Consider the following 26,990-nt stretch of genomic DNA (forward strand, 5'->3'; position numbering starts at 1 on the left):
GACTGGAAGCTCTGCAGCAAGGTCTGGGGGAGAGGGTACGATAGCCCCATCTTCCCACGGTACTGGGATTAGGTGAAGCAAGAAAGGCAGGCCTTGCCTGCTCTGGTGCTTTGATCATTTGGGATTGTCCGTAACAGGTCCCCGTTTCCCAGGGAGTACAGGGAAATCCCACACAGTACAGGAGGGTGCTCCCTTTCCTTCCCTTGTTTTGACTCGTTTGACTAGCAAAGTGTCAACACCTTGTCACCCTGGAGAGAACATGGTGCTTTTAAAAGAGGTCACAAGTGTCAGGCAGCATATTCTGGGGCTGAGCTACTGGTCACTTCCTCCCGTTTCCTTGGGGTGAGAAACTTCTAGGCAAGGGCAAAGGTCATCTCATCCAGCATAGCAGCACTAGGAGGCTCACGACAACAGGGTCCCCTCACCAAGGGTCTGCCCTCGGTCGGCAGTCCATAGTCAGACGCCATGGCCTGGCAATGCACTTGGCCTGGCCTGCCCATGAGGCATCTTACACGTTTTGAAATGATTGCCATATTTAAAGTTTGGCTTTCTGGCTTCCTGAGAATATGGTGGCCTGGGCCAGTCTCTGGTGGTAATGGTCAGTGGAGCTAACCAATCATGACCCTAGAGATGGGCTCTCTGATTGGCCTCATTGGACCCATCCTCCCTGGCTCTGAGTTTGGGTTGCAGTCCAACTTTAAGTCTTCAGAGCAGCAGCTGGAGCTCATGTCTTCAGCCTTCAGAAACAAGTTTCCTGGGTCGGACCTAGGAGAAGACCCTGAAATAGGACTGAGGGCAAGTAGTTCAGTGGGAGATGTCCCAGGAGAATAGCAGAGGGTCGAGGGAAGTTATGAAAGGGCTGATTCGGGGTGGGTGGCCTCTGGGGCTCAGCCACTACGCATACTCTGGATGCAGCGGGGGAGGCACCTCTGTGCTGTCCACGAGGGGGCTCGGCTAGGGGGTGCTCCGATTCCCTGTATGTGGGGCCTCTAGAAAGCCCTGTATGAGGACCCAGAGAAGGCCTCGGCCATGATGGGGAGCAGAAACTTGGGAGTCAGGTTATCAGCATGGACACGAGGGACCAGTGGTAGGGCAGATACCACTGCACCCACTGTTAACAGTAAAGCACCCATTCTGCATGGCAGAGTAAACATAGCACCTTGGCCTGCCCAGGGCAACGCCCAGCAGACCATCAGCGTGCAGCACCGGGCAGTGCGGAGGCTGGATGGGCCTGGAGAGGGCTAACATCTGCTCTTTGTCTCACAGCCTCCTGAGCAGCCCCCCTACCCACACCACCAGGGTGGGCCACCCCACTGCCCACCTTGGAACAACAGCCATGAGGGCATGTGGGGTGAGCAGCGTGGGGACCCCGGCTGGAACGGCCAGCGCGACGCACCCTGGAACAGCCAGCCCGACCCCAACTGGAACAGTCAGTTCGAGGGCCCCTGGAACAGCCAGCACGAGCAGCCGCCCTGGGGTGGTGGCCAGCGAGAGCCGCCCTTCCGCATGCAGCGGCCACCACACTTCCGCGGGCCCTTCCCACCCCACCAGCAGCACCCACAGTTCAACCAGCCACCACACCCCCACAACTTCAACCGCTTCCCACCCCGCTTCATGCAGGATGACTTTCCCCCGAGGCACCCCTTCGAGCGGCCCCCCTATCCTCACCGCTTTGACTACCCTCAGGGGGACTTCCCTGCTGGTAAGTGTTTTGCATGTTTGAGGCCCAGTACACACAGCCCTCTCCTGCCCCTGGTTCCTGGAGAAGTCCAGGTTGCCTGCCTGGAGGAGGCACCTGACAGATTGTTCTCCTGAGCAGGCTGATGGCACTGCTCTTGGTCTTCGGTGTGCCCCTGATGTGCCCCGAGGCTAGGTCATAGGCAGAGGGTCATGGGATGACAGGAGAATAGACTACACACCAAGCAGTAGAGGGGTGACACTTTGGTCCCTCCTCCTAGGAATAGGGCACTGTCTGTCCTGCAGAGAAGGGCACATAGATTCCAAAAGGAGAAGTAACCCCCAAGTGCCCATAGCAACAGGCCCCGAGTCCAGGGCCCACACTGCTGTCACAGTATCGGTTTCCCGGTCCTTGTCTCAACAGTTTTCATCAGCTTTCCTACTTGAATATTGTTTTTCAGAGTCTTTATTTTTGTTAACTTTCTCTTTTTAAAATAAAATTTTAAATATGTTTTTATTGATTTCAGAGAGAGGAAGGGAGAGAGAGAGAGAAACATCAATGATGAGAGAAAATCAGCGATTGGCTGTGTCTTGCACATCCCCAGCTAGGGATGGAGCCCACAACCCAGGCAGGTGCTATGACTGGGAATCCAACTGTGACCTCCTGGTTCATGAAATCGATGTTCAGCCACTGAGCCACACCGGCTGGGCTTAAAAGAATTTTATTCTTACTGTATAACTGCCTCTACCTTAAAACCCTCCATTGGTTATAAATTCAGCTCGGAGATCACTTAGCTTGTGTATTGTTTGTGTTAACATCCTGGGGTGGCCTGACAGTCCCACAGATCGGGTGGCTCCAACAACAGGTACTGTTTCCCAGTCTAGAAACAAGGTTAGTTTCCTCTAATGTCTCTCTCCTCGACTTGTAGATGGCTACCTTCTCCCTGTGTCCTTACATGATTGTCTCTTTCTACCTGTCTGTGTCCTAATCTTATAAGTCATATTGAATCAGGGCCTACCCCATATGACTTATTTTTAAGTTAATTATCTCTTCAGAGGGAGAGTTAGGACTGGTGGTGGTGAATGCAGGGGTCAGGGGTGGGGAGGAGATACAATTTAGCCCATAACATTGCTGTTAGAAGGTGCTGTGATTTCCCTGTGGTTCCTTCTTTAACCTACGAGGTCCATCAGGTGCTGCTGTGGGTGCCAGCCCCCTTCGAGCCTCTGCTCCTCCCCTCTTGCTGCTTTGCCTGAGCAGTGAGTGAAGCAGTGGGAGAGGAGGTGATGGAAGGGCTGCTCAGAAAGTGGGTGTTGGCATCCTTGCTCCTCTCTGAGCTCCTTGGTGCCGCCTGGCACATAAATTCCCTGTGAGCCTGAGAGAAGTTTCTGTTTTGCAGAGATGGGACCCCCTCACCATCACCCTGGCCATCGCATGCCACATCCTGGGATCAATGAGCACCCGCCCTGGGGGGGACCCCAGCACCCCGACTTTGGCCCTCCTCCCCATGGCTTCAACGGGCAACCGCCCCACATGCGGCGACAGGGCCCTCCCCACATCAACCATGATGACCCCAGTCTGGTCCCCAATGTTCCCTACTTCGATCTCCCCGCCGGGCTAATGGCCCCCCTTGTGAAGGTAAGCTCCGTGGTGAGTGCCACGCTGAGTGGGACATGCTCGGGCCAGTGCCTCTGCCTCCACGTGAAAAGTTCGCAGATGAAACTAATTCCCCGTAGGCTACAGAACTGCTTCCCCAGGCCACCTCCCCCATTTCCCACTCCCCAGCGACCTTGACCGGGCCAGTCTGTGGGAATGCACCTGAGTCCGTGAGGCCCGTGTCCCCTGATCCCTCTGCATCTTTCTGTTGCCATGAGTTTGGTGCCACTTGGGGCAGGCTGGGTTGGGCATGAGGCACAGGTCCTCTTAGTAATGGTTCTTGGAAGCCACCTTGTCCAGGGGTTGACGGCAGAAGGGTTTTTCAGGAAAGGGGCAACTGCTGAGGTGTGCCTTCATGGAACCTGGGAATGCATGTGAGGGGTGAGGTGAGCAAGGGGCTGGGACAGGCAGAGGGACCAGCGGATGAGCCAGTTCCTGGGCTGGGCTAAGGCTCCTGATTGTGGGAGGGCCCTCAAGGGAGATAACAGAGCTCTGGGTAGGAAGTCAGGGCACAGGGTGGCACCTGCAGGCAGAGCATCTGGGATTCACAGCTTGTCTGTGAATGAACCAGGGCTCTTTCTGTCTCCTTTCCTAAAGGCCATGTCTTCTGTGGTCATTTTTTTGGAGAAAGAATTCTGTGGCTTTTATCAGCCTCAAAGAGGGTGGGCCTTCCAGCGAGGGCTGGGTGAGCACTGATGCCCAGGACAACCCTAACCCAAACCAGGCCCTGTCTCCTGGGGGGGCCTGATGGGGGCCTGATGGGGGCTCCAGCAAGATGTGGTGACAACTGTGTTCTCCACTGCAGCTAGAAGATCACGAGTACAAGCCTTTGGACCCTAAAGACATCCGCCTTCCCCCTCCCATGCCCCCCAGCGAGAGGCTGCTGGCGGCCGTGGAGGCCTTTTACAGCCCTCCTTCCCATGACAGGCCAAGGAACAGGTACGGGGCCTGGGGAGACCCCGCAGTGGGGCCAGTGATGGGAGGGGAGTCTGTCCCATCTCCCAACCTGTCTTCCCCCAAGCTTGCTTCACAAGACTCTTACCATCCATACCTTCTACCCAGCATGGTGTGAGGCCCAGGTGAGGAGTGTGGTGTCTCTAAGAGAAATGGCATTATAGGGTCCGTTTCTCTCCTGACTATGGGTGGTATGTGCCACACAGTGGCCCTTGATGAAAGGCTTCTCTGTTTGGGACTCGTCTTGCTGCACATCCAGGCTTTGTCATGGGTCCCTTTCAGGATACCCTCCCCTGAAGGCCTTATCACCAGCCCGGCTGACATTGCTTCCTTTCCTGTGCCAGGCACAGGTTCCCAGCTGCAATTACCACAGGCCCTAAGACCCTCAGCTCTGTCTTTCCACTGCAGTTCAGAGGGGCCGAGAGCCGGGGGTGTCAGGTATAAGCCCAGCCCACCTCCCAGCAGGTGTCCCGACCTCAGCCTGCTTCCTCATCTGAGAAAGGGCGTCCCGTGGAAATGACAGCTCCAGTGCTGTCTGGTGGCACGTGCGCCACATCCCGAGTGGAGGAGGGGGGGCGGGGGGAGGCTTGTGGGTAGGAGGTAGCCTCCTCCCTCCTGATGAGATTTCCCAGCGCCCTTCGGGAAGGAGGCTGTTGTGGTCACATGTGGTCACATTGCCCATCTTACAGCGAAGGCTGGGAGCAGAATGGCCTCTACGAGTTCTTCCGAGCAAAAATGCGGGCCCGACGGCGGAAAGGCCAGGAAAAGAGGAACAGGTAAGGGCGTCCCTGCTGACTTGTATGGAGTCATCATGCCTCCCTGGCTAATCTTGTCATGAATTGGCTTAGAGTGAACCAGACACACTGTTCTGTCACACCCTAACATGTTGTATCATGCCCCCAACACCTAATGTCATAAAACATACGATATCACCCCCAATCATAGACAAAGTCAGGTCTAGCCTCTGCCTGGCTCTTGGGTCTAGCCCAGCCGTGGGCAAACTACGGCCCGTTTGAAATGAATAAAACTAAAAAAAAAAAAAAAGACCGTCCCCTTTTATGTAATGATGTTTACTTTGAATTTATATTAGTTCACACAAACACTCCATCCATGCTTTTGTTCCGGCCCTCCGGTCCAGTTTAAGAACCCATTGTGGCCCTCGAGTCAAAAAGTTTGCCCACCCCTGGTCTGGCCCCTATGTTAAAAGTGCTAGGAGCCCTTCCCACAAGCCTGAGTTAAAACACCAGCACAAGAGAAGTTGGCTTTGGTCTGTATTCACCGAGCTGTTGAGGAAAGTGACACCGTGGTGTGATTGGCATGGGGCCATTTGAAATCGGGTGGGGGTGGCAGGCTCATCCTGTGTGGGAGCTGGGAGGTGCCAGCTCCAGCTCACCAGCCTCTCCCTGCAGCGGACCCTCGCGGTCTCGGAGCAGGTCCAAAAGCCGAGGGCGCTCCTCCTCTCGCTCCAACTCGAGGTCTTCCAAGTCGTCTGGCTCATACTCCAGGTCACGGTCACGCTCCTGCTCCCGTTCCCGCTCCTGCTCCCGTTCCCGCTCCTACTCCCGTTCCCACTCCAGGTAGGCAGTACCTCCTCTCGGGGACTGAGCCTGAGGCTTCAAGGCTCCCAGCTGACCTGCTGGGCTCTCCCGCACAACTTTGCCCCAACAGGAGCCGTAGCCGATCCCGCTCCTCAAGAAGCCGCTCAAGGTCCCGCTCCCGCTCCAGGTCCAAGTCATACTCCCCAGGCAGGAGACGTCGGTCGCGGTCCAGGAGCCCCACTCCGCCGTAAGATTTCTGTCTTAACTGTCCAGTGCCCTGCTGGTAGCGCTGGAACCTCTGAGGCTTTGCTGTGAATGTTGAAATGTCATTTAGAAGACATGCTCCTGGTGGCCCCTGCTGGCACAGGGCCTCAGGGACACCCAAGCATTAACGCAGTGACAGTGGCACTTCCTTATCTCACATGGTGGTGGCTGGGCTGTTTCTAACCATTTTAGGGGCTTGGTGTGACCCTTGCTGCACAGTGTGAAGCGGGGCAATCACCTTAGTTCCCATTATCAGGCTTGTGAAGGGGATGAAGAATAATAGACACACAAGTGTGTGTGTGTGTCCATCCTGCACTGTGACTGTTCTCATATGCCACACCCTGTAATATTCTAAGTTCTCATTCCAATAAATATACCTCCTCATTTTTGAAAGATGTAACCTGTCTTGATTTTAGTTCCTCAGCTGGTCTAGGTTCTAATTCAGCACCTCCTATACCTGACTCCAGGCTTGGGGAGGAGAACAAAGGACATCAGATGCTGGTGAAAATGGGTAAGGCTCCGGGGGGAACAGCGTGCTCCGGGATTTTGAGGTTGGGGATGGTGGCGTCAGAGGAAGTCCCAGCTCACCACCCTGTCTTTGAAAGAGGGTGAGCCTGCTGGGCATTCTTTACCAGCTGTGTGTTTATAAACAGCATTTATGCATGTTACTCGCCTCCCCACGTGCATTCCTACTTAACTTGGTGTCAGGATAAAGGCACCAGGTTGCAGTTTTTGTAGGTCGTAACCACTCGCCCCTCTTTCTTCCTAAGGCTGGAGTGGATCTGGTGGCCTCGGCGTGAAAGAGCAAGGGATCCAGGACCCCATCAAGGGGGGGGACGTGCGGGATAAGTGGGACCAGTACAAGGGTGTGGGTGTGGCCCTGGACGACCCCTACGAGAACTACCGCAGGAACAAGAGCTACTCCTTCATCGCCCGCATGAAGGCCAGGGACGAGTGCAAGTAGGTGTGGTGAGGAGCTCTGCCATCCGCCGGCAGCTTGGCAAGTGGGACCTTCCTGGCTTCTTGGATGGCAGGGACCTCTCGGTTCTCACACAGCCTCCGTTGTTGGGGAGCTACAGGAGAGGACAGCCATAGCATACCCAGTGACCAGTGCCATGCTCGACTGCGGGAGGCACAGGCCCCACCGGCAAACCGGCTTTCACACAGAAGAAAGATTCCCATGAGGACACCCTGCACTCATTCCCTGGACAGTGAAGCAAGAAACATGAGCCTCACCCCCTGGACAAGAGTCCTTGCCACCTGTAGGAAGGGATTTCTCGTCTCTTCCCAGTCAGATGCGCGTCTCCGCTTAAATCAGCAAGCGTGTGTGGAGGAGGCCTTGGGCGAGCACGCCAGGTGCCGGACCAGGGGTGCAGCAGCCCAGCTCTGCAACCTGCACCTCCCGCTTACGGCGCGACAAGGCTCAGGCCAGGCGCTAGTACTGCTCGCTCTTTCACAAAGGAAAAACAAAACCTTGATTTGCAACATTAAACAGGGTTTTCATTTTTACTCCAAATGGTTTAGTTTTTAAAAACATGTTGACCGAAGATGAACCCCCGTGCGATAATTTGAAACTTGATTCCTCCAAGACATACTGGCCCTTAGTTATTTTAGTTAAGTTGAATTTTTTTAAAAACGTTAGCCATTTGCTGTTATTTCCAGAAAGAAAAGGACCTAAGGAGATGGATCTGAGACATCTTCTGGTCACAGAATGGTCTCCGGGGGTCTGTGCCCTTAATGTCTACTTGTGTTTTTCACTTAGAAGAACCCCGACACCAGCACTTGCGTGCAGTAATCCATTCAGACCCAGTGGGGAGGAGCCGCAGGCCATGCCTCCTGCTCTGTCACTTCCTTTTCCCACCCACCCCCCTGCAACCACAAGGAGGTGGGGCCTGGAGGGAGCCACGGGGGCCACACTGGGATCAGCTGCACTTAGTATCTTCAGGCAGCGGGGTGTGGTGCCGTTTATTTGTACAGAAACATTTTCAAAAAATTCTTTTCGATAAGATGCAAAATCCTCCAACTTTTCAACCTGATGTGATAAAACATTTGATTTTGTTCTAGGTTTCCTGTAGCTGTGAATTGTTTAAATGTGTCTGATTCAGGATATAAAGCATAAACACGTGCTGTTAACAATTTCTTGTGGGTTTTACTGTTTTGCCTTCAAATAAAGACTTTTTCATAAAGACCTTTTTCTCGGTGTGTGGAGCGCAGAAGTGTGCTCAGGCTCAGGAGGGAGGAGGGTGTCTGAGTGTGGACTGAGTTGTGGGCTCAGGTCAAAAGCTCTGCCTTGTGTCTCACACCAAGGTCCCCGGGATGGACCCCTGCCCCTGTGTCCTCGTTAGTAAGTGGGACTCTCATCCCCACCGACCTTGGCTCGTTAGGTGGAGCCGTTCCCCCGGGCTCCAGACAAGCTGGCAGCCTCTGTGGCCATGAGTGGTAGTCACCCGGGTTCCATTTCCACTGGTCTGTGGTCTGTCCTTGGGTGCTGGGAGGGGAAAGCACTCAGGTGCGTCCTAGGTGCCACCTGCCCCCTCCCACAGTAAATATTCCCTGGACACTAATGTGTTGGCGCCTGAAATACTAGACCAGCTTGTTGGAACCACAAGCCAAGCCTTACCTGGTGGTGCTCAGAGCTCCTCCTTCACCTCCCTCAGAGCGTCCTCCATGGTCAGTGGGGCGGGTCTGTGGTGCCTGATGTACTGTGGAGCAGAGGACAGACGGACATGTCACCACCACACCTCAGCCTACCGGGGCTTCGGGTGCTGAAGACAGTGCCCGTCCCCAGCAGTTCCTGGTCACGCTGACCAAAAAATGACAGATGCCATGTGATATCGCTGTGGGAACCAAGGAGAGAGGAGCCCTGGCTGACTGAGTCTGAAAGGACGGGTGACTGCTGTCAGGAAGGAAGGAGGGCTGGGTGCCCTTCTCAGGACACGGGCCCAGAGCAGGCAGCGAGGAGCCATGGTAGGCTATGGACAGCAACGTGGTCAGATCACCACCTACGTCCAGTCAACTGATGGACGTCCAACAGAGGAACAAAAGGGATCCCACAGGGTGCAACCAGCGAAGTCCGGAATGTGGGAGACTGTCTGACAACCTGTTTTCTCTAACAAAAGAGATGGCGGGGCGGGGGGAGTAGAGCAGTGGTTCTTAAAGTGAGTCCCCAGTGGGCTACCGTGCCACTAACAACCTGGGTAGTCACAGACTTTGGGTGCTACACTGTTCAAGGCTGAGAACCACTTTTCCAGATTAGGAGGCTAAATAGACAGAAGGCATCCTGATGCATGGACTGTGTCTGGATCCTAATGAAAAAATAGGAACGGCCGGGCCAGCATGGCTCAGTGGTTGAGCATCAACCTATGAACCAGGTCATGGTTCGATTTGGGTCAGGGCACAGCCCGGGTTGTGGGCTTGATCCCCAGTGTGGGGTGTGTGGGAGGCAACCAATCAGTGATTCTCATGATTAATGTTTCTGACTCTGTCTCCCTCTCTCTTCCTCTCTGAAATCAATAAAGATATTTTTTTAAAAAAAATAGGAACATGTTCAACTTTTATAAGTGGAAATCTGAACCCTGGATTTCAAACAATATAAAGTTAATTGGGTGTTGGTACGATAATGGTACTGTGACTATTTTTTAAAAGTCCTTATTTTTTAGAAATACTGAAATATCAGTAAATAAAATTATTTTTAAAATCAGAACAGATCATATAACATTCTATTCCTATAAAGAAGTATACAAATAATATATAATATACCTAGTACTTTGTAATGTATTTTATATATTGTGTATTATAACATGACACATATTACACATCAAATAGTTCATATTTTACATTAGAAAAATGTACAGAATATATCAAGCTTGTACTAGTTATCTCTGAAATTACAGAGGACTATATAAGTTACATCTCTCTGTAACTGTTTTTATAAAATAACAGACTGTGTGTTCAGACAAAAATTAAATGTTTGGAGGGAAAAAGAGGTGAGTGTGTCATCCCTTGAGCTTCAGCCCATGGGCCTGAGAAGAGCCATCACCCTGGGTGGTTCAGGAGAAGAGTGTGTGGAGGGACAGCACCCCTCACCAAGGAGGTCACCGTTGGTCAGAGGTCACTCAGAGCGGGGCAGTTTTGGTGCATGCCAGGCTGGCCGTCAGCGCCTCGGCCCCACACCAGCTCTTGTCATGGACAAAGAGAGAGCAGGTTCCTTCCCATAGGACAGAAGGTGGCTGGGCCCAAGGACCCCTGCTGCCCTGGGCTGAGTGCTGTCCCCCGGTCGGAGCCCCGCCTGCCCTCCCTCTCCCATGGGGGGCAGCTGTGTCACCTCTTTGGTTTCCTCCAGGGTGTGGTAGTGGAACGCGTCTTGGTCCAGGGACTGCAGGAGGGACACGTGCAGGTGCCGGCTGGTCTCCATGAACTGCTGCGTCAGGCTCAGTTGCTGCTTAAGCATGTCATTGAGGGCGAACACGGCCGGGCTGTAAGCTGTCAGGGCTGCCCCCAGCACCGAGTTACTGAACGGCCCCTGGGCCCCTGTCCCCCCATCCCCACCCCAGTCCCCTCATCCTGTCAGCGTCAGCTGCTTTGGGCCCAGGTGTTCTGCAGGCCCCACTCCTTCTGCTATCCTCCATACTTTCCAGAAGCAATGCCACCTTGGGAAGTAGTGAAGGCCTCGCCTTTTGTCTGTCTCTAATAAATGAACTGCCTTCTCCTGATGTGTGTGAACCTCAGAGCTGCATGTAAAGAATGCTCACCTCTTAGGCAGATTCAGAAGTCTTCACCTCCACATCCAACACACAGAAAAGTTAGTAAACTGACAACCCAAAATGTGCAATTGCACAATATAAATCCATTTACACTACCCACTATCCACTTAAATATGGGAAAGGGGGTAAATTTGACTTGTGCATTTTTAAACATGTAATTAAAAAAACATTTTAATAAACAATTAGAATTAAAACTGCAAGTGTTAAAAATGATCATTATTCAAATATATAGTAAGGCTAGAGGCCCAGTGAATGGATTTGTGCACTGGTGGGGGGCATGGCCTGCGGGGATCGGCCCACTGTAGGAGCGCTGCTCATCCATCCCTATCAGCCAAGCATTGAGCATCTGCCCCCTGGTGGTCAGTGCGTGTCATAGTGACTGGTCAACCAGTTGTTCTGGTTGTTCCACCATTTGGTTGATGGGCTTTTATATATATACTAGAGGCCCGGTGCACAAAAATATATGCACTCGGGTAGGGGGTCCCTCAGTCCGGCCTGTGCCCTTTCGTAGTTTGGGACCCTTGGGAGTGACCACTTGCTGGCTTAGGCCTGCTCCCCGGGGGATTAGGCCTAAGGTGGCAATCAGACATCCCTCTGGCAGACCGGCAGCCCTCGGGGGATGTCCACTTGCCAGTGGGGAGCAGGCTGTAGCACTGCTGAGGAGGCAGGAGAGGCTCCCACCACCACCGCTGTACTGGCAGCCATCAGCCTGACTTGTGGCTGAGCAGAGCTGCCCCCCTGTGAGAGCGCACTGACCACCAGAGAGCAGCTCCTGCATTGAGCGTCTGCCCCCTGGTGGTCAGTGTGTGTCATAGTGACCAGTCATTCCCAGTCTGTCTGCTGTTAGGGTCAGTTTGCATATTACCCTTTTACTATATAGGATAGAGGCCTGGTGCACGGGTGGGGGTCGGCTGGTTTGCCCTGAAGGGTGATCTGGATCAGGGTGGGGGTCCTGCTTGGGTGCCTGGGTGAGGAGCTGATGCCTGTTTGCAGCTGGTCACACCCCCTTCAGGGTGGGGGTCCCTACTGGGGTGCCTGGCCAGTCTGGGTGAGGGGCTTATGGCTGTTTTCAGGCTGGCGAGCGACTGAAGCTCCTAGCCTCTTTTTTTTTTCTTTTGTTTTTATTTTGGGATTTATTTACCTTCTATAGCTGTCACTGGAGCTGAGAGCCGGCTCCAGCTCTGAGGCTGTGGCTGGCTGAAAGCAGGTATCTGGGTTTGTTTAGCTTCTATAATTGAAACTCTGTTGCCATCACTGGCGCTCTAAGCTCTGAGCCTGCTGGAGGCTGAAAGCAGGTTTCTGGGTTTGTTTAGCTTCTATAATTGCAACATTGTTGCATCCGGAGCTCAGAGCTGGGCTGCGGCAGGTGGGGAACCTTGGCTTCCTCCCTCACTGGAGCAAGCAAACCTCCTGTTCACTTCAGCTGCCTGGCTGCCGGCCGCCATCTTGGTTGGCAGTTAATTTGCATATCTTGCTGATTAGCCAATGGGAAGGGTAGCGAAGTTACAGTTAATTACCATGTTTCTCTATTATTAGATAGGATAGATGGAAAAATCTTCGAGGTTAATATTGAGTTTTTAAAAATCTCTTTTTAAACATGTAAACATTTCTTTTGTAATAATTACTATATTTTAATATCTTCATATTTTTAAAATGTTAAGAAAACTAAAATGGGGGGGAAATAACAAGTACTAGTGTAACTTTGCTGGTGTCACGTGAGCTCTCAGTGGCCCCATGGGCTCCCTAAGAAGACTCAGCAAGGTGGCCAGTCACAGTATTGGCTGAGTGTCTTCAGAGGAAAAACAATGGATTAAAAGGCCCAGAGGGGAACGTACAAAATAAAAACAGCCTGGTAAATGGAGAGACTTAGAGGAGTGTTACTTATAACCTCCCTCTTTTGTCTGGTACTCATATCCTCTGGAGAGACAGATGGAGGGTTCCTGATCACTCAGTCTATCGCAGCGGTTCTCAACCTGTGGGTTGCGACCCCTTTCGGGGTCGAATGACCCTTTCACAGGGGTCGCCTAAGACCATCTGAAAACATATACATAATTACATATTGTCTTTGTGATTAATCACTGTGCTTTAATTATGTTCAATTTGTAACAATGAAATTGGGGTCACCACAACATGAGGAACTGTATTAAAGGGTTGCGGCATTAGGAAGGTTGAGAACCACTGGTCATCTGGGATTCTAGGAACGGTAGCAGCTGCCTATGGCTATGACAAGCCCCACCAACGGATTCCTCACACCCAGCATTAAAGGGGGTGCCGCACTTCCAACGGTGGGGGTGATTTGCAGATGAAATGCATCCACTTCACCACAAGGACCCCCCGAGCTGGGCTGTTACCTTCTATTGCATCTGTGCTGACGACATGACTGGCGATGGGTGTAGGGTCCACATAGGCGCTTCCCAGGGCTGGCCCGATGGTCGCCATACCGGCCTCTGTCCCAAGGAAAAAGGGGGAGGGGTAAGTGGCTGGATTTGGAGCAATGGCTGCGGTAAGGCTAAGACCCCCAATCTAAATGAACCAGTCCAGGAGAATTATACCCCCTTGCTCAGTCCAGGAACCAGCTCGGTCTACACTGTGGATGTTGTCTAGACAAGGGAGCAAGACAATGCTTAAAGGAAAGGGAACTTTTGCCCTGGCCAGTGTTGCTCATTGGTTAGAGTGTTGATGCACATACTGAAGGGTCTGAGGTTCAATTCCTGGTCAAGGGCACGTACCAGGGTTGTGGGTTTGATCCCTGGCCCCGGTCAGGAGGCAACCATCTATGTTTCTTTGGCTCCCTCCCTCCATCCCTCTCCCTCTCTTCTAAAATCAATGGGGAAATATCCTTGGGCGAGGATTAACCAAAAAAAAAAGGAAAGGGAACTTTCTTTCCAGAAGGGCCAAGGCTGACACAGGGGACAACAGAAATGTCTGGAAAGTCATACTGGGCATGATGAGAAGGGCTCTCTGTACAACAGAAGAGAATCTACCCAAACACACCAACTTGAGACCACCAGCTAGTGCAGCCCTGGGAGACCTGCACTGGCCCCAGGAGCTGCTTGAAGACGCACTGTCCCAGAAGGCAGTTCTGTCGCAATGCTGCTCCCCCAGGCTCACCCTGGGCACCACTGACATTTGGGCCATATCACTCTTTGGTGGGGGTGTCCTGGGCACTGCAGGGCGTTAGCAGCATTCCTGTCCTCCACCCAGCCGTCACAGCCCCAAATGGCTCCAGACCTTGCCTATGTCCCCCGTGGCCAGAATCACTCCAGTTGAGAACTACCGCCTCTGTCAGTGATTCTGGAAACTCATGATGTTTGAGAGCTCGGAAGAGAAGGAAACACCCAGGGCAGCTGCCCCTCATCTGTGTAAGAGGAAAGCAGGGCACCGAGCACCTCCAGCTAGTTACCCACGATAGCCATCTCCAGACACTGGAGCTCCTTGTCAGGCCTCCAGGTGCCCACTGCACAGCCTGAGTGCCCGTCACTGCCACCGTGGCCTGCGCCTCCCTCCTCAGGCACTCCGGCCTCACACTTACCCTTTGCCCACTGGTAGGTGAAGGCGGGGTCAAAGGTCTGCACAGCCTGCTCCTTCACTGTGACTCTTGTCACATCCTGGGCCCACTTTTTCCGAGAGGCACCTGTTGGCAGGGGGTGGTCTGTCTGCAGGCTTGCGGAGAGTTCAGACAAAGTGGCCGACGTCCTGTCCAGAGACTCCTCAGAAAGGGTCGTTGGCTCTGACGCTGTCCGACTTGGGGATTTCTCGAAATCTTCCGAATAAGCCCAGCTCACCGTGCTGGCCGTAGGCTCCCCAGGCGTCGGCCGCAGGCTAGCAGCACACTCGGGCGCAGCAGAGGAGGCCGAGGGCTCGCTCAGGTGCTCGGAGACCTCGCTTCCAGTCGGGGGGTCCCTGGTCCCGGGGCTTTTGCTGGATGCCTTTTCCCTCAGACCTCCTTCCTAAAACGAAGGACAGCAGAGATAGAGATAACTGGAAAGTGTCTTCGAGGGATGAACATGCTCCAGATACCACTGCCTTCGACGAGGCGCGGGCCCACGCTGGCCCTGCATGAGCTGTGTACGGGGGAGTCACTGAGTGGGATTCCTGATACGCTTCAGCACGGGCTGCTGCACGTAACACCGATGGCTTCGGTAGGGAGCACATGAGTGAAATCTGTTGAAGTGTCACTACTGGGTATTATTAGATGCCTTTGATATTGAGGTGGCCACTAATACGGCAAGAATCACAACGGGGCAGCGGAACAAGTCAGGCAGGTGTCGCTATGGGGTGGACTCAATGGGGCCGCAGGAATTGTCCACGGTATTAAGTAACTTCATCCTGTTATCACCTAAGTCAGGGTCTCCCCTCTCGACATTTGAGAGCCAGACGTTCTTTGCAGTGGGGGCCGTCCTGTGCCGTGCAGGGCACTGAGCAGCACCCAGCCCGGCATCCCCCGCCACCCGCTCCCGCAGTCATGACAACCAAAACATGTCTCTAGACATCACCACGTGTCCCCTGGGGGCACAAGCACCCCGTTAAGAACTGCGGACTATCAAACTACAGCGGGAAGGCCGGGGAGGGTTGCGGGGCAGGAGGGGGGGCGGGTAAGAGATCAACCGAAGGACTTGTATGCATGCATATAATCATAACCAATGGACAGAAGACACTGCGGGGTAAGGGGAGGCCAGGGGATTGTCAAGGGCGGGGGGGAAAAAAGGAGACATATGTAATACCCTTTGTAATACTTTAAGCAATAAAACAATTAAAAAAAAAAAAAAAAGAACTGCTGGCCTAAAGGAAGTGTAACAGTTGCAAACCTTCCTGAGTCATGACTTACAATGAAAACTTAGACAGTTGTACTTACTTTCTGTTCCAAGTCCGATTGCGTGTTGACAGCTGGAGCAAGATCATCAAGGGATAAAACATTTATTCTAAAATCTGTAATTAAAAACATAACATGATAATATTTCCTCATTTATTTGCTCCATAAATGTTTGCCATCGTGTTGTAGGCACCGGGCTAAGCGCTAGGGATAGGACGAGGGGAAGACATGCCGTCCCTGTGCTCAGTAAGCTAGTCCAGGGGGTCTGCACACTTTTTCTCTAAAGAGTTAGATAGCAGCCTGGCTGGTGTGGCTCAGTGGTTGAGCATCAGTCCCTGAACCCAGAGGTCACTGGTTCAATTCCCAGTCAGAGCCCATGCCCGGGTTGTGGGCTCAATCCCCAGTGTGGGGCATTCAGGAGGCAACCAATCAATGATTCTCTCTCCTTATTGATGTTTCTATCTCTCTCTCCCTCTCCTTTCCTCTCTGAAATCAATACAAAGATATTTTTAAAAAAGAGTTAGAAAACAAATATTTATGTCTTTGAAAGCTAGACAGTTTCTGTCCCAACTACTCAGCTGTCCTTAGCGTGTGAAAGCCACCACAGTCAAGGTGTAAACAAATACGTGTGGCTGTGTCGTGTTCTGGTAAACATTTATGAAACAAACCCTGGGCCTCCCGTGTCCTGGTTAGATGGATGAGCAGATGATCATGATGCGATGAAGATGCATGGTGGCCAGTGTGCTTCAAGTATGAGGGGCGCGAGGGTCACCCAGCCTCTGGGGGAGGTGGGAAGAAGGCTGCAGGGCCTAGTGGAGCGGCCGCTCAGGCAGATGTGAGGCTGGGCCTGATGCATCCTATGTTCTCATTAAAGAAGTTAAGGACATGGGAGCTGGCACTGAATGAGCCTTCTGGCACTCCAGCTGGCCGACTGCCAAGGCCGGACGATGTGAGTGCTAAGGTATTAGCAGGAACAGATGGGAGCAGGGCCCTCTGGGCAGAAGGCAAGAGCTAGCGGTGGGTGAGAGGAGAGCAAGCTCCCATTCTCTCTGGAAAGGCCAGCTGAGGGGCTGTGCCCAATGGCCTCCCCACCTACCCATCGAAAGACCAGATCCAATCCCGCCTGACATTCCAGCCCGAGGACTCGCCCCTCCTCCTCTCACACTAACGTCATCTCAATTCCCATGGCAGGTAGGTCCAAACACACAGTCACAGACAAGACCTCTGAGCTGGGCCCTCCCAGCTGGCCCAGGGCACCGGCCCACGGAGATCATGGCCTTGAGCACATGGAGCAGTGCTGGCACTGGCTGAGAAGTAACATCACCGTCACATCAGCCAATCTGTAGACACACGTGTGAAGCAGGGCCAGCGGAGGCACTTCACATGCACTGTCTCATGGACTAGGCTCTGTTCCACTTTACAAATGAGGAAACTGAGGCACAGAAAGGCCACCCTGCACCACCAATAACCAGTGGGGTTAGGGTGTCCCCCAGGTATGTCAGACCCCAAACTCGGACTCGGACTCACCCCTCATTCCCAGCTGCCTCCCTCCCTGGAGGCTGCAGCTGGATGAGGGTGGGCGGGGTCTGGCCACCAGGACAGACCCCTCCAGGCCAGCAGTGGGGCCAGAATGGTGGGGATACCCACTTACCGGCCCCTCAGGCCCAAGGATCCTGCTAGAATAGGCCAGGCGCCAAGTGGTATTTGGCAGCCCCTGAAGGGGCTCAAAGGGGTGTTCTCATGTCCACAGCCTAAACCGGTCCCCTGCGTCCTCTGGCCCTAACCTAACCTGGGCGGCGGGAGGGGTGGGCTTCAGCTGGCTGTGTTTCTTCCTCCCCTCACCCCTGGGGTGGCACCTTGGCACACTGAGCACTTCAAGCTGAAAGAGCCTGAGAGTTGGCAGGTGCTGCAAGGGCCCTGCCCTTCTCCAGGCAGCAGGTCCCTCTGCCCAGAGGAAGGGAGCACCCCCGTGGCCAAGACAGAGGGGCCCTGGGGAATCCCACAGAGCAGGCTTAGCTCAGTTTACGGCCTTCGCTCCTTTCCTCTTGTCCTGCCACATTTTCCAGGCCTTTCCACTCCTCTGCGAACCCAGCCCACACAGGCTGGGCTAACAGTCCCTCAGTCTTCCTTTCCTTGTGGGGGCTCCCACGTCATGGACAACTTACGCTAAATATTGATTTACTATGTCATGCCCTCCTCCTGTTCAGCTGTCGTTTTGGTTTGTTTTGTTAATCCTCACCTGAGGATATTTTCCCATTGAGAGTGGAAGGGAGAGGGAGAGATGGAGAGAGAGAAACATCGATGTGAGAGAGACACACAGACTGGCCGTCTCCCACACATGCCCCAACCAGGGCCAGGCATCGAGCCTGCAAATCAAGGCACATGCCCTTGAGCAGCATCAAACCCGGACCCTTCGGTCTGCGGGCCAACGCTCTACCCACTGAGCCAAACCGGCTAGGGCTCACCTGTCTTTTGTGACAGAGCCGCAGTGGAGAACCTAGAAGGGGCAAAGGAAACCATCTATTTTCCCTCCCCTTCAACTGAGTCACGAGTTGCAGCCAGTCACCTGGCACCCGTGGGGCAGGCTGGCCTTGGCTGGTCGTCCTGCAGGAACAGAGGCCCTACAGACAGCTCTTCAGTTTAGATCTGAGGGTCAGGCTCCCCAGAAGGAAGAAATCCACGCCGGCAGCACCTCTCTCTGCTTTCTCCTCTTTCTTAAAGACACACACTTTTAAAATAAAAGTGTTAAATAATGTGGAAATGTCTTTGACTAGAGATGTTTTTCTTTTCCAAATTTAAAAAGCAAAGGAGATAAATTTCTTTCACAAAAAGGAGCACTGAGTTGCCTCTTTTGCACATGGCTCTAGAACAGCGGTTCTCAACCTTCTGGCCCTTTAAATACAGTTCCTCATGGTGTGACCCAACCATAACATTATTTTCGTTGCTACTTCATAACTGTAATGTTGCGACTGTTATGAATTGTAATGTAAATATCTGATATGCAGGATGGTCTTAGGCGACCCCTGGGAAAGGGTCGTTCGACCGCCGAAGGGGTCGGGACCCACAGGTTGAGAACCGCTGCTCTAGAAGGATTTCTAGGAGGATTTGGGCTATGCTCTGTAATTGGTCAGGTTTCTAGATGAAGAGATTAAAGACAGAACAGCCCTGGCTGGTGTGGGTCAATTGGCTGAGTGTCGTTCCATGCACCAAAAGGTCACACCATTCCTGGTCAGGGCACATTCCCACATCCCAGTCGGGGTGCGAACGGGAGGCAGTCGACTGATGTTTCTCTCTCACATGGATGTTTCTCCCTCTCCTTTCCCCTCTCTCTAAAAACAGACTTAAAAAATAAAAAGAGCCCTGACGGGTTTGGCTCAGTGTATAGAACATCAGCCTGCGGACTCAGGGGTCCCGGGTTCAATTCCGGTCAAGGGCATGTACCTTGGTTGCGGGCACATCCCCAGTGGGGAGTGTGCAGGAGGCAGCTGATCCATGTTTCTCTCTCATCGATGTTTCTAACTTTCTATCCCTCTCCCTTCCTCTCTGTAAAAAAATCAATAAAATATATCTATATATAGAACAAAAATCTGACTTGGCCCCTCAGGAAAGGTCAGGGAGTGGAGGGTGTGACAAGGCCGACCATGCACCCCGGTGACACAGCCTGTGACCACCATGCTGGGGGCCCCAAGGAGGCCCCGCCCCGTCGGCCCAGGGTGACACTGTGCGCAGGGGTGCGGGTTACCATTCAGGCTGTCGCTGTCGTCAGAGGCTTCCGAGAGCGACGCCTCCCCAGGCCCGGCCCCACCCCTCACGGGAGAGGGTGAGAGCCTGCCACGTGCCTCCCGCGAGGGCACCAGCTCTGACACCGTGCCGGATGTGCCGGATGCTGCGTCCCCGGGAACGTGAGCCTGTGGGGAGTGAGCTCCTGAGCGCACGCGGCGAAGAGTCCCGTCTGCTAATCGGAAAGCTGGCAGATGTGATGTCCCAAGTGGCTCTGCGCTGGAAAGGTCCTCGCTGGATAGTGACAGGAGTTTTGGTTGAGTTGGGATCTGATCCTATTTTGGCAGAAATAAGAGAAATAAAATTACCAAACGCGTGGTGAGTAAGTCCTTATCATTTGACAATGTGGCTAGTAGGGTGCATGGGGCCAAGGCTTCCTAGACCAGATATTCATCCCTCAGTGGCCCTCTCTCCCCTCATTTCTGGAAGTCAAGGTACAACATTTAGACAAGATAATGTTAGAATTAAAAATACTCCACAAATAATCAGAAATATCACTTCACCTTCAAATACATACTGTTAATTACACATTTCTAAATGAAGGCCTTTAAGTACATGATCTATGATAGCTGGGACCTTCAACAGAACCAAAATGAATACGCAGAGGGTTTCCCAATAACACAAAGCCTTCCCAATACTTAGTATTCACTACGGCCGTGGTTGGCAAAACGCGGCTCGTGAGCCACATGAAGCTCTTTGGTCCCTCGAGTGTGGCTCTTCCACAAAATACCACGTGCGGGCGCGCACGTACAGTGCGATTGAAACTTCGTGGCCCATGCGCACAAGTCAGTATTTTGTGGAAGAGCCACACTCAAGGGGCCAAAGACCCGCATGTGGCTCGTGAGCCACGGTTTGCCGAGCCAGTTTCCCGACCACTGCACTAGGGTAGCTATAATCACAAAACAGGAAATAAGTATTGGCAAGGATGTAGAGAAACCAGAACCCTCATACACTGCTGGTGGGACTGGTCATCAATAAGTTGCTCATAAAATTACTGTGGGACCCACTAATTCCACTCCGAGCTATTTACCCAAAAGAACGGAAAACAGAGACTCAGATACCTGTACACAAAAGCTCATAGCAGCAGGATGCCCAAAAGGTGGACAACTCAAATGCTCACAATGGATTAATGGATAAATAAGATGTGGTCCATCCACACAATAGAATATTATCCGGCTATAAAAAGTGAGCCCTAGCCGGTTTGTCTCAGTGGCAACAACATCGGCCCATGGACTGAAGGGTTATGGTCAAGGGCATGTACCTGGGTTACAGATTCAGCCCCCCGCCCGAGTCGGGGCACATGCAGGAGGCAACCAATCAATGTGTCTCTCTCACATCGATGTTTCTCTCTCTGTGTCTCTCCCTCTCCCTTCCACTCTCTGTAAAACACAATGGGAGCTGAGACCAGTTTGGCTCAGTGGATAGAGCGTCGGCCTGCGGACTGAAGGGTCCCAGGTTCGATTCCGGTCAAGGGCATGTACCTGGGTTGCGGGCACATCCCCAGTGGGAGATGTGCAGGAGGCAGCTGATCGATGTTTCTCTCTCATCGATGTTTCTAACTCTCTATCTCTCTCCCTTCCTCTCTGTAAAAAATCAATAAAATATATATAAAAACAAAACAAAACAAAAAAACACAATGGGAAAAATATCCTCAGGTGGGGTTAACACACAAAAAACAAAACAAAAGGAGTGAAGCACTGACGCACACTACAATGTGGAAGAACCTGGAAACACCACGCTGAGTGAGAGAAGCCAGACACCAAAGGCCACTCTGTTATGTGATTCCATTCATATGGAATGTCCAGCACAGACAAACCCGTGGGGACAGAAAGCAGATCAGTGTCAGGGGCTGGGGGAGGGAGAAATGGGGAGAGATTATTGAATGGATACAGGGTCCCCCTTCGGGGATGATAAGAATGTTCTGGAACTAGACAGAGGCGGTGGTTGCAAAACATTGTGAAAGTACTAAACGCCAGTAAACTGCTCATTTGAAAATGGTTAATTTTGTGAGACTTTCATCTCAATTAAAACAATGGAAATACAGCCTTCCCACGTTAATGATTCCTGTGTGATACAATGACAAGTAGGTATGGATGGCCTAGGGCAGTGGTCAGCAAACTCATTAGTCAACAGAGCCAAAGATCAACAGCACAGCGATCGAAATTTCTTTTGAGAGCCAAATTTTTTAAACTTAAACTATATAGGTAGGTACATTGTTATTAACTTAATTAGGGTACTCCTGAGGCTTAGGAAGAGCCACAGTCAAGGGGCCAAAGAGCCGCATGTGGCTCGCGAGCCGCAGCTTGCCAACCACTGGCCTATGGCATTCTCGCTGCTGGTGTTCAGTCAGTCAGACAAAGTGCTGCCCTGCGTTGTACACAGTCACGAGTTATTGCAAAACTGCCTAACGTGTTCCAAATTCCAGCCCCTGCAGAGCAGGCCCACAACAGGCAGCTGTGACGGTCTTTCCTCCTCAAACCCTGCTCTCACGTGGCTTCTGGGTGACACCTGCTATCAGAAGCCTCTGGTGCTATGCCTTAAAGGTACAAATGCAAGGACTGTGTTGAAGACAGATGCCTGCAAACCTTACCGAGAACAGTTCTATTTGTTTTTTCCCAGTGACTCTGGCGCTGCTGAAGCCCTGATTCGTGCGTGGTTCTTTTCCTCTGAGCGATTCCATCAAGCTCCCCAGCAACTCTTCGTCACTGTCTGGCCAGCCCAGTTTTCTAACGGGGGCTTTCTCTCTGGGAGCTGACATGTTCCTCTCTGTCCCAAAACGGGCTGCAGGAGAAAGCCCTTCAACGGGCGGCTCTCTCTTCTTCAGAAACCTACTGCCCTTCCGCCCCGGTGTGCGGCTCTCGGCGGGGGGAATCTCAGGGGCCTGCTCCCGGGAGGTTTCGTCTGTGTTCTGCGAAGAAACTTCAGCTGGACTCCGAGGAGGCCCTTTGTCTGCTCTCCAGGGAAGGCTGTCCTTGGAGGTCTTCGAGCTGGATTCCAGGTCAGACAAGTCCACCTGCACCTTCCGGTTCAGGATCTTGGACTCGATCTGGGCCAGCCTGCGCAGCGCGGCTCTGGTCCTGAGCTGTGAGGCAGTGGCCGGGGGTCTCCCCGAGGACAGCCAGGGCCCACCCCCCAGGCCAGAGTCCTCTTTCGGGAAGAAGTGCTGTCCACCCATAGTGTGGCTTCTTTGTAGAAATCTGCTATGACCGGGAGCTATTTTGGTAAGATTCCTAGTGATTTTCAAGTTCTTTATTTTTTCCATCTTTGAATCTTCTAAGGAAATATCATTGAAATCACCAAAGATATCATGCATGGGATGGCTGTTTTTTCTTGTTGAAGCCATTCTGAGGAGGAAAGAAACAGAACGTATCATGCATTCAAACTACCCCTTTGTAGTCTGGTCAGACAGAGCCTTGCCTGCAAGCCTGATGACAGGGAAAATGATCAGACACTTGGTACCATTTAAGCGATTACCTACCGTGTTGTTGTTTTTTAATATATTTTTATTGATTTCAAAGAGGAAAGGAGAGGGAGAGAAAGATAGAAACATCAATGATGAGAGAGAATCATTTATTGGCTGCCCTCTGCACGCCCCTCACTGGGGATCGAGCCAGCAATCCAGGCCTGTGCCCTTGACCGGAATCGAACCTGGGACCCTTCAGTCTGCAGGCTCACGCTCTGTCCACTGAGCCAAACCTACCACTTTCAGGCCAGCTCTTAAATGAGATGTTACTTATGAAACACCAGGGCTAGCACTTCTCGGGCTGCAGCAGTGTACCTGGCACTCTGCTCAGAGCTACATTATGTCATTTAATCCTCAAGCAACCCTGTGAGTCAATTACTGTCACCCCCTTTCATACAGGAAGTATAGGAAACAAAAGCCCCCACAGGTTAGGTCACCGGCCAAGGTCACCTGGCGGGTGAGCACATGAGCCAAATTCAAAGCTTCACTGCCTCCCCAGTTATTCCCCCTCTTCGCTGAGTGACTCCCACTCCCCCGCTAAACCCAAGTCAGGGTCCTCTGTTTTGTTTTGTTTTTTAAATATATTTTTATTGATTTCAGAGAAGAAGGGAAAGGGAGAGAGAAATAGAAACATCAATGTTGAGAGAATCACTGATCGGCTGCCTCCTGCACGCCCCCCTAGTGGGGATCAAGCCTGTAACTCGGGCATGTGCCCTGACCAGGAATCGAACTGTGTTCATAGGTCGATGCTCAAGACTGAGCCACGCCAGTCGGGCAGGGCTCCTCTTTTATCTGTCCTCAACTCTCTAACAAAGAGCTGTTAAGACATAATCTGGCCCAGCTGGTGTTGCTCAGTGGTTGAGCAAGGATCTATGAACCAGGAGGTCACGGTTCGATCAATGGAGGCAACCGATCAATGATTCTCTCTCAACATTAATGTGTTTTTTCTTTTCTTTTTTATGCTTCTATTTCTTTAACATTCATGTTTTCATCCCTCTCTCCTTCTCCCTTCCTCTCTGAAATCAATAAAAAATATATATATTAAAACACACACACACACACACAATCTGGCCCTGGCTGGGTGGCTTTGCTGGTGGGAGCATAGTCCCATACACCAAAAACGTTTCAGGTTCGGTACCGGCCTGGGCACATACCTAAGTTGCAGGTTCGATTCCCAGTCAGGGCACATACCAGAGGCAACTGATGGATGTTTCTCTCTCTCAATCTCTCTCTCTCTCTCTCAAGTCAATAAAACCATATCTTCTGGAGAGGATTTCAAAAATCACACACACAGTCTGTGTATTTGAGCTCCCCAGAAAAATCTTATTTCACTAAAAGTATGTGAACCGCTGACCTGGAAGGAGGGGAAAGCTATGGAAGACACAGCACCCTCCCCTCAACAAATGTCAGCCACATATTATGTACCCACACTGGTGTACATTTTCTGGGGAGAAGGACCAGAGCTTTCATCATATTCTGAAGTTCCTGTGAGCCCCTGAAGACAAGAAGCGACCGACTGCAAGATTTACAGAGGTTTCCAAAGATTTTAAAGACGTAAATTGATGGAGAAATACGGTGTGGTGGGTGTGTATTTGCTGCACCCTTTAGTGAGAAACTCGGCAACAGCGATGAAAATGTGAATTACAGCCCTGACTGGTTTGGCTCAGTGGATAGAGTGTCAGCCTGTGGACTGGAAGGTCCCAGGTTCGATTCTGGTCAAGGGCATGTACCTTGGTTGCGGGCACATCCCCAGTAGGAGGTGTGCAGAAGGCAAGTGACCAATGTTTCTAACTCTCTTATCCCTCTCCGTTCCTCTCTGTAAAAAATCAATAAAATATATTTTAAAAAAGAAAAAAAAAGAAAATGTGAATTACACAGATCTCACGACCTGAGAATTCCATGTCTGGGAATGTACTTACAATGAACATTCTCAATGTGCAAAGAGAATTTTAGAGAATGACATGGTGGCATTGTTTGTAGTCATAAAAGTCCAAACCCACCCACAGAGACCTGGGAAAGTCCAGGAGACGGCATTCAGATGATAGAACGCTATACAGTCATTAAAAGGAATGAGGCGGGGAACAAAGGAACGAGGGAGATGTGTGCGGACCCGTGGGCTGTCTCCACACTGCGCTGAAATGACGTCAACAACTATCTGTATGAACATTTTGTAGGTGAGGCTCAGGAGGTGACTGAGCCCAGCCCGTTCGGTGAGTCGGAGGGGAGGCCCCACCACCAGGTCAGGATTTCTGGCATCTAGTTGTTCTGAAATCTTCCCTAGGTTTATAAATAACCAATGGAAAAATGGTTAAAATGGCAAATTTCGTGTTATGTACATTACCACACCTAAAATAGACATATTTAAAATACACACAATTAAAAATAAATCAATAGGTAAAGGTCTTGAACAGACATTTCTCCAAAGAGGATACTCAAATCGTCAACAAACCCTTGAAAAGATGTTCAACATCACTAGCCACTAGGGAAATGTACATCAAAACCATCATAAGATTGCCCTAGCTGGTTTGGGTCAGTGGATAGAGTGCTGGCCCTCGGACTGAAGGGTCCTGGGTTCAATTTTGGTCAAGGGCATGTACCTCAGTTGCAAGCTCAATCTCCAGCCCCAAGGGAGCGTGCAGGAGCGAACCAATTCAAGTGCTCATTGGTGTTTCTCTTTCTCTGTCTCTCCTCCTCCCTTCCACTCTCTCTAAAATCAATGAAAAAATATCCTCTGGTGAGGATTAACAAAAAATTTTTTTAAAAAAGACTCTAAGATCCCACTTCACACCCACTAGGATGGCTATAACTAGATAGATAGATAGATAGATAGATAGACAGACAGACAGATATTAACAAGCATTGGTGAAGAAGCAAAGAAATTGCAACCCTCATACACTGTTGGGGAGGGGATATTGTAAAATGGTGCAGTCACCAATTTAGAATATATCTGGTAATTCCCCAAAAGGTTAACCATAGTTATCAAGTGATCCAGCAATTTCACTCCATGTGGCCCAAGATAAATAAAATATATGCAAATATTCATACCAGTTATCATTCATAATAGGCAAAAAGAGAAAACAACCCAAATGTCCATTAATTAGAGAATGGATGAGAACTGAGGTCCATTCAGACAGTGAAATACTATTCAGCAGTAAGAAAGAACAAATATCAATACACATAATAGGCATACATCTCAAACACATTACAGTGAGCGAAAGTAGCTAGATGCAAAACACCAGAAAAGACAAATCTATAGACTCAGAAAGCACATCAGTAGCTGCTGGGCTAGGAGTGGGGGCTGAGATGGACTGCAAAGGGGATGGGGGCATCGATCTCCTTGGGGCAGCGGTTCTCAACCTGTGGGTCGCGACCCCTTTGGCGGTCGAACGACCCTTTCATAGGCGTTGCCTAAGACCATCCTGCATATCAGATATTTACATTACGATTCATAACAGTAGCAACATTACAGTTATGAAGTAGCAACGAAAATAATTTTATGGTTGGGTCACAACAGGAGGAACTGTATTTAAAGGGCCAGAAGGTTGAGAACCGCTGCCTTGGAGTGATGCGAAGTTCTACAGCTGGACCATGGTGATGGCTGCACCACTTGGTAAGTTTATTAAAAAATAATGGACTTGTACACTTAAAAGCATGCATTGTATGGTATATAAATGAATCCTCCATAAAATTGTTAAAAATAAAAAATCGAAGCACTGGAGTCTCTCCCCAGGCCTGGACCGATCCACACCGGATCACACTCCCGAAAGGATCCAAACAGGGAAACTAGGGTAGGAGGCGCAGCTGGGGGGCTGCCCTACCGCCACCCTCCCGCCCCGGCCCCCTCGTGTCTCTCTTCAGAGCCCCTGCCGCCCAGCCTGCCCAGCCAACCTCCGCCCTCGATGTTCATCCACGGAGTCCAACGCCGCTCTCCGCCTGGCACTCAAACTTGAGAGGACCGTTGCCCCCGGCAACCGCTCCGGGACGAAAGAGACTACATCTCCCAGCGCGCCCTGCGCCCCCGAGGACCAATAGGATCCCATGTCACAATAGCGGGACGTCTTGGGAGGGGCACAATAGCGCGCTG

The 26,990-nt window shown here is 51.6% G+C and overlaps 2 protein-coding genes across 4 annotated transcripts in view; one reads left to right on the top strand and one right to left on the bottom strand.

The window, feature by feature from the left end:
- The window catches only part of CHERP (calcium homeostasis endoplasmic reticulum protein), an 18,950-nt gene extending 10,675 nt beyond the window's left edge, over window positions 1–8,275 (top strand). Inside the window, exons 10-17 of one of the 2 annotated variants that reach the window (XM_081093372.1) lie at window positions 1,267–1,702; window positions 3,075–3,313; window positions 4,137–4,270; window positions 4,975–5,061; window positions 5,695–5,862; window positions 5,954–6,070; window positions 6,504–6,598; window positions 6,858–8,275. In XM_081093372.1, the coding sequence (XP_080949498.1) occupies window positions 1,267–1,702; window positions 3,075–3,313; window positions 4,137–4,270; window positions 4,975–5,061; window positions 5,695–5,862; window positions 5,954–6,070; window positions 6,504–6,598; window positions 6,858–7,051 (1,470 nt within the window). In that variant the 3' untranslated portion in view covers window positions 7,052–8,275. The remainder of the gene's footprint in view (window positions 1–1,266; window positions 1,703–3,074; window positions 3,314–4,136; window positions 4,271–4,974; window positions 5,062–5,694; window positions 5,863–5,953; window positions 6,071–6,503; window positions 6,599–6,857) is intronic. The other variant, XM_081093373.1, reaches the window with a different exon arrangement.
- LOC308520707 (uncharacterized protein C19orf44) lies at window positions 5,336–26,873 on the bottom strand. 2 transcript variants are annotated; one of them, XM_081093375.1, is made up of 10 exons: window positions 26,795–26,842; window positions 22,034–22,787; window positions 19,406–19,718; window positions 15,706–15,779; window positions 14,383–14,800; window positions 13,202–13,297; window positions 10,412–10,578; window positions 8,708–8,789; window positions 7,324–7,537; window positions 5,337–6,132 (listed from the first exon to the last, which is right to left on the bottom strand). In XM_081093375.1, exons 2-8 carry the CDS (start codon window positions 22,784–22,786, stop codon window positions 8,718–8,720), a joined length of 1,893 nt encoding a protein of 630 aa, XP_080949501.1. In that variant the 5' UTR covers window position 22,787; window positions 26,795–26,842; the 3' UTR covers window positions 5,337–6,132; window positions 7,324–7,537; window positions 8,708–8,717. The 2 variants fall into 2 exon arrangements, with proteins under 2 accessions (XP_080949500.1, XP_080949501.1); XM_081093374.1 differs by lacking the exon at window positions 7,324–7,537 and having other exon boundaries at window positions 5,336–6,132; window positions 26,795–26,873.
- Between the last annotated feature and the right edge of the window lie 117 nt (window positions 26,874–26,990).

This window comes from Myotis nattereri, assembly GCF_964212035.1.
Source record: "Myotis nattereri genome assembly, chromosome: 5".
Classification (NCBI taxonomy): Eukaryota; Metazoa; Chordata; class Mammalia; order Chiroptera; family Vespertilionidae; genus Myotis; species Myotis nattereri.